Raw genomic sequence first — 6,973 nt, forward strand, 5'->3', positions numbered from 1 at the left:
ATTCAGGCTGTGTTTGTGCTGGGATTGAGCTGAAAGCTGTGCAGGGATGTGATGTGTTCCTGCTGTTTTGCTCAGTCTCCCCATCCTTTAACACAGCACCCCCCTCCTGCTCTCCTGGTTAGGAAAAAGCCCCCAAGGTGAAGGCTTGTTTCCTTGTGGGTTTGGCATCTCCTTATCTCTGGCTATTGAATTACCCCTGGGATAGGAAGTGAGAGATGGAAGATGTCCTGGTGCTTCCCTTCCAAAGCTTTCTGTGCCGGTGTTGGGGTGAGCACCATCCTTTGCTTGCTCAGCCACACGGATGACTCTTGTTGAATGCTTCTTCCTCGGTCTGGGGGGGGGGGGGCAGAAGCAGCTCAAGGGATCTTATAATGGAAGATAAAGCTGGGTTTGAGGAACCCAGCGTTGCCCAAGCATTGTGATGGGGGCTTCAGTGGGAAACCTCTGTGCAGGAAGGCCTCCTTCCCCCTTGGGTCTAAGGAAGAAGGTACCACATCCAGTGTAGGACCTGCTGGCAGCAGCGGTAGTTCAGTAGCAGGGATCTGTAGTAGGGATTTATGGCAGCTCCTGGTTTATTCAACAGCTCTTGCTGGTCTTACTGGTGGTAACTTGATGGTGCCTGCGTGGAAGACGAGGGAGGTCAGAGAGGAGCAGAGGAGGAGGTTGTGTGCTTCTGGATGGAGACGCTGCTCTCCCAGCTGCCTGGATGCGTGGTTTCCCATGGCCATTCTCAGCTCTGAAATGAAGAAAGAAGGGCATTAAATCAGGGAAGGAGGGAAATGAAACGCTGGAGGGGGTGCAGAAACCCTGTTTCCTTGCCCAGTCTTCATGCTTCTCCTTGTTCTGATTGCAGGCTCAGACATCAAGCACACAAAGAGCTCTACGCCTACAAACAGGTGAGGTGATGCACAGTTAAGTTCTCTTCTCCTCAGTGCCAAATCCATGCTGAAGCAGTCACTCCATCAGCTTTCCTTCTGCTGTTCTTCTCCTTGGGAGGCCTTTGGCCATCAAAGGGAAGTCACAATGTCCACGTAAACCTCTGTCCCCACTGATTTAGTGGGGACATCTCCCATCGTGAGCAGTAACACCACTGCTTCCTCATGGCCAAACCATGTTGGGTCCAGATCTGCTCCTGGGGTTGGACCCGGCTGCTCTGATCCAGCCACGGGGCTCTCATAGGGATGTCTCAGTGGGAACATCACCTGGCTTTCCACACACACCGGTGCTAAAGGAACACGACCAAGAGGCTCGATGTCAGGATCCTGCTTCAATGCCCCATCGTCTCCAGGGCTTGTGGAATCTTTCTGCCTCCAATCTGCTGTTCAAGCAGGAAACTGGATGGAGTTGGGCTGGATATGATATATGATATGATGAGATAGGATAGGATAACACATGATCATCCTAGATTTATAGCCCTCCCCAGGCATTTAGCCTGGATGGAGTGAAGCTGGAGCAGCCGATGTCCATGCAGGAGCTTGTGGCAGAGTGAGGAAGCACAAGAGGTTTAAATATGGGGGGGGGTTTGGTCCTTGGGGTGATGGTTACAGCTCTGCCAGCTCTGCCTTCTTCCTGGCCCCCAGTGCTCCATGGCTGTGCTGAGTGTACTGGGGGGGTTCCAGTTAAACTGGGACAATCACCTGGGACCCCTGGGGAGGGTTTTCCTATGCATACTCCTGGCAGAAGCTGCGTCCTGATGGAGTGCTCTGTGTTGCAGGTTATACTCAAGGAGAAGGTGAAGGAGCTGAACCTGCATGAGGTGAGTAGTGGCAAAGAGGCCTTCACCCTCCTCTTCCTCACACTGGGGCTGGAGGACAGGCGCAGGTAGGATGCAGCCAGTTCCCAGCACCCTCCTCCACCCGGGTGCTTTCAGTTTTCACTGCATCCTTATGGCTTTAACCTGGCAGAGGGGAGATTGGGATGAGAGCAACAAGAGCCTGCCCCGTGATTCCTCCTCACCCTCTGCTCCCCACAGCCGAGGAGCTGATTCCCAAGGGCAGGAGTTGCAGACAGGGACAGAACGGTCCTGGCTTGAGGCTCCTGTTTCTGATGCGCTCCCCTTAACGTGACTTGCAGTGGGGTTTCTGCCAGCACTGGGGCTTGAAAGCACTTCCCAGGGCGAGAAGCTGACTGCAGGAGGGATTTGGGAATGTGCCTGGGAACGGCTGGGTTAAGCCTCCATCCCCTCCATCCGCAGCCCAGATGCTTTCAGAGCGGACGATGGGTCCATGGGGCAGGGGGCAGAGCAGCTCGAGCTCTTCCCTGGCATTTGGGAAAGGCTGGAAGAAGCGGTTTAGCTCCAGCTCCATGGAAAATATCCCTTTTTGGGCATTGGGATTTGGGATGTGCCGTGCTGGGAAGCAGAACAGGGGGGGATTGAGCAACACCAGGGGCTGCTGCCAGCGCTCACAAGGAGCTGTGCGGAGGGGAAAGTGCTGCTGAGCTCCTCATCCCTGTGGATCTGGCTTTGGTTTTCCCCCTTTTCCCATCATCCGCCTCTCCCAGGGCTTCCTGGAGCTCCAGATGTGTGTGTTCCCTGGGGATTATCCCAGCCAATGGTGCTCTGGAACGTATGGACAGGCGCCATGGCTCCCGTGGTGTTGGTGCCCGCCTGCTTCATCCCGAGGGATTTTGGCAGCGGAGCTGGCCATTGTTTGGGGATGAGGGAGACTCCCAAGCCAGGGGGGCTGGGACAAACAGCTGGGAATATCCCAAATCCCCAGGAATAGCCAAAATACATCAGGAAAATGCAGTGTAGGGGAACATTTCGGCTGGGATGACAGCCATTGACTTCTCCAGCGCTGGGATAGAGATGCACCCTTTGCCTTCTCATCCCCGTTATCCCTATGGATGCAGCTCCATCCCGGGCACCAGGCAGCAGTGTGGCTTTTGTCCTCGTGCACCCAAAAGCCTCCTGGCACATCCCAGCCGTGTGCCTGTTGCTCCAGGGAGGCTCCAGAGTCCTTTCCATTGGGAAAGGCAGACCCAAGCCTCAGCCTGGGATCCCAGAGGTTGTGCAGTGAAGCCTGGGAAGGCTTTAGGGGGGTCTGGGTCAGGCTGGAGGGTTTGGAGCTCCAAAGGAGTGGGAATTCCCTGTGGCAAAGGGGGGATTTTCCCTCCCCGCCGCCAGCACTGGCATCAGAACCCAAATTCCCCTTTTTTCCCCCAGGCAAAGGCAGAGATGAGGTGAGCACCGGGGCAGGAGGGGGGAAGTGGCCAAGGGGGAACTTCCAGTGCCTAAAGGGGCTGCAGGAAAGCTGGAGAGGGGCTTGGGACAAGGGATGTGGGACCAGGCCAAGGGGAATGGCTTGAACCTGCCAGAGGGGAGACTGAGATGAGCTCTTAGGCAGAAGCTCTTCCCTGGGAGGGTGCTGAGGCGCTGGCACAGGGTGCCCAGAGAAGCTGTGGCTGCCCCATCCCTGGCAGTGTTCAAGGCCAGGTTGGACACAGGGGCTTGGAGCAAGCTGCTCTAGTGGAAGGGGTCCCTGCCCGTGGCAGGGGTTGGAGCTGGAGGAGCTTTAAGGTCCCTTCCAACCCAAACCAGGCTGGGTTTAGGTCAGTTTGGGGGTGTCCCTGGGGTTTCCATGTGCACAAAACCACTTCCCATGCCCTGACCGCTCCTCTCTGCTTCCCCCCTCTCAGATCTGTGCCGTGTGCCTGGAGGAGTTCAAGCCCAAGGACGAGCTGGGGATCTGTCCCTGCAAACATGCCTTCCACAGGAAGTGAGTGTGGGCAGCGGGGCTGCCCTGCATCCTGCCCGGGAGCACTGCAAAGGCCCTTGGGTCGGGGCTCCTGGTGCTGCTGCTCCTCAGGCCGGGTTTAGCCCAGCCTAATCCCAATCCCAGGGGGAAAGAATGGGAATTGGAATGAATTTGAGCATTTGAATTTGAGCATTTGGAGCAGCGATGGTCAAGTTGTGAGCTGGCAAAACCACTTATATATAGATATATACATGTATCTGTATATAGACACACATATTATATTAATTATATATTATGTTATATTGATATTATATTCCAAAACATGGAACTAGATGATCTGAAGGTCCTTTTGACCCCAAACCATTCGAAGATTCTAGGTATGTCCATCCTTATGTGTGTATATTCATATTTACATGTATAATTCAGTATCTATGGATAAAATGCCCATTTATAGGCATTGCAGCTCGCTGGGAAACAAGCTCCCAAAGCTGCTTGTGTCTGAGGAGTGTTTGGACATCCCCCTTGGATGAGGGCTTGGACTTGGGCCGAGCTGGGAGTTGGTCTTGGTGGTCCTCATGAGGCTTTGATTCTATGAAATATGTATATATACATATGTAAATAAATGTGTATATACATCCATATCTATATATACTTAACATATGTTTATATATACATACATAAATTCATGTATGTTATATAAATATATATAGAAGTTTCATATATATATGAATTTCATGTAAATCTGTTCAGCCTGGACAAGAGAAGGCTCCTGAAGGGGAGACCTTAGAGCAGCTCCAGTGCCTAAAGGGGCTGCAGGAAAGCTGGAGAGGGGCTTGGGACAAGGGGATGTAGGGACAGGCCAAGGGGAATGGCTTGAACCTGCCAGAGGGGAGACTGAGATGAGCTCTTAGGCAGAAATGGGGCTGGAACGGGATGAGCTTTAAGCTCCCTTCCGACCCACACCACGCTCAGTCTATGAATACTCCTTGTATCTACACACACACAAAGGCCCGATAATGGCACTAAAAGGGGGTGTCAGGGCCCAGCACTGCTGTGTTGGGGTCCCAGCTGTGGGTTTCCCATGTCTAGCACCCCATAACCCCCTTTCCCGTGTTTCCCCCCCACAGGTGCCTCATCAAGTGGCTGGAGGTGCGCAAGGTCTGCCCGCTCTGCAACATGCCAGTGCTGCAGCTGGCGCAGCTGCACAAGCAGCAGGACCCCGGCCCCCCCCAGGGCCCCCTGCCCGGGGCAGAGAACATTGTATAGCTCCAGCATCCCATGGACCGCCCCATGGCCATGCCCCCCAGCCCGGGCACACTGGGACAGCCGGAGCACCAAGGGACAGGCAGGGACACGGGGGACCCGGAGCACTTTAGTGCGGGGCAGGTACCTGCTGGGTGATGCCCCATCGCTGCCTCCATGGAGCTGTGCTGGGATGGAGCCTCTCGAGCCTGAGCTTGATTCCTCATTCCCGGGGTGAGGAGGGGATCTGGGGTCCTTGTTGGGTGCCTGCACTTCAGCCTTCTTCCAGCACATCCCTTCTCCTGCACGATATCCATTGGGAAGTGATACGGAGCAGCATCGAGCCATCCCACAGCCTCCTGTGGCAACGGGATGTCCCCCTCCGACAGAGAGGCCTGGCTAATGCCAACCTCCTACACGCCATGGGATTGGAGATCAGCTCCCAGCTGTCATCCGATGGGAATTCCAGGGGTTCCGGCTGGTTCACTTCCCAGCCCTGCACCCATCCATGGCACCCAGACACACTTGGGGACCTCAGAGCATCTCAGCCGCTCTCCTCTGCACAGGGTTACCTTTGCCGTTGCGATTCCGATGTAGATGGGATCTCGGCATTCCAGGCACCCTGATCCCGGGATTCGGAGCCACCTCGGCACCCTCTGCCCCTCCAAAAGGGCTTATCCGGGCTGGAGGAGCCGGTGTCACCCATGGAAGATGCCATCAGCCCCTCCTCGGCACAATGGGCTACCTCACCCTGCGATGGGCACTGTCCTGCTCTGATCCATGGAACCATGGGAAGGGCAGCAAATCCCATCCTTGGGATTCATCCATCCCGTTCCACTGGGTCTGGGTGAGCGACACGGGATGTGGGAGTGGTTTCCTTGCCAAAACCCCCCAAATCCAACCCAATTTGGGGGTGGCGACCACCTCACGGGCTGTATTTGGGCACGGCAGCTCCCACCTCCACAGCTCTTCTTCTTGGAGGGGAGGGGGGCATCTCAGTATTCCCAGGCACGGGGCTGGGATTAAATCCCCTGGGATTCCCCCCGCCTGTTTATGGAGCGTTGGAGCCTCATAGACGTGTTTGTACACTATGGATTCTGCAGCAGAATATTTCTGTCTCTGGTTTTGTTGGTGGGGTTTTTTTTGTAAGCTCTATTTTTGTATATTTAAGGCTATTTTCAACTCCCAACTGAGGCGATTTTTGCTATTCCCGCTCTTGGGAAGGGAAGGAAGGGGGAAAAAAAAAACCCTGGAGAAGGCCAATGGTTTGCATGGGAGTTGATTTGGAATGTAAATAAAAAGCAGGTTTTGGAAGTGGGGGTGTGTTTGCAGGGGGAGCTGCCCATGGGATACCCATGGACATCCCTCCGTGCTCAGCCCTATGGCACCAATGGATGTGCCACCCAACTTGGGACTTCCTGCAGGGAAAGGGCCTCAAAACTGGGCTGGTTTGGGGAAGGGGAGGGGGGTTCCCCTTTGTCTGTTTCCCAGCTGGATGAAGGAATTCCCAATGGTTCCTGGCCCCACGTGCACTGGAATTCCCTGGCCCAGGGGGGTTTTGGAGGTTGTCCCACTCAGGAAGAGGTTCCTTCTCTGACCAACCTGACACAGCCTGGCTGTGGCCAGTGAGGGCTGGCTAATGCCAACCTCCCACCAGTCAGGGGATTGGAGATAGGCTCCCAGGCTCCATCCTATGGGAATGCCAGCGATCCCAGCTCCAAATCCCATCTCAACTCCCCCTGCTCTTCTTCAGCTGGAAAATGAGTGGAAAAAAACCCTTTTCCTCCTCTTCAAACCCCATCTGGGTGCTCAGCTGTGGCCACCAGCACAAGGCTGATGTGGAGGCACTGGAGCTCCCATTGTCTGTCCCGTTTCCTCTCCCTGCCCAGCGCAGGGGGCTGCTGCCCTCTAGTGCTGCCTGGGGCAGCTCCACATGGAGGAGTCCTGTGGCACCTTCTCCATAAGGAAGCCCAGCGGGACCGACCTGCTCCACTCTGAGGCTGCTTCTGGAAGCTCCACACAGTCGAGGCCAT

At 55.2% G+C, this 6,973-nt stretch overlaps 1 protein-coding gene across 6 annotated transcripts in view; it reads left to right on the forward strand.

The window, feature by feature from the left end:
• RNF24 (ring finger protein 24) overlaps positions 1-5,015 on the forward strand; it is a 31,977-nt gene extending 26,962 nt beyond the window's left edge. For all 6 annotated transcript variants that reach the window (XM_061440996.1, XM_061440993.1, XM_061440992.1 and 3 more), the window contains 4 exons: positions 854-896; positions 1,715-1,756; positions 3,640-3,719; positions 4,826-5,015. In XM_061440996.1, coding sequence (XP_061296980.1) covers positions 854-896; positions 1,715-1,756; positions 3,640-3,719; positions 4,826-4,964 — 304 coding nt within the window. In that variant the 3' untranslated portion in view covers positions 4,965-5,015. The remainder of the gene's footprint in view (positions 1-853; positions 897-1,714; positions 1,757-3,639; positions 3,720-4,825) is intronic.
• The last annotated feature ends 1,958 nt before the right edge of the window (positions 5,016-6,973 follow it).

The sequence above is a fragment of the Pezoporus flaviventris genome, unplaced genomic scaffold, assembly GCF_033815535.1.
Source record: "Pezoporus flaviventris isolate CSIRO_AGI_PZ_B2104156 unplaced genomic scaffold, CSIRO_AGI_Pfla_v1 ptg000188l, whole genome shotgun sequence".
NCBI classification, from domain to species: Eukaryota; Metazoa; Chordata; class Aves; order Psittaciformes; family Psittacidae; genus Pezoporus; species Pezoporus flaviventris.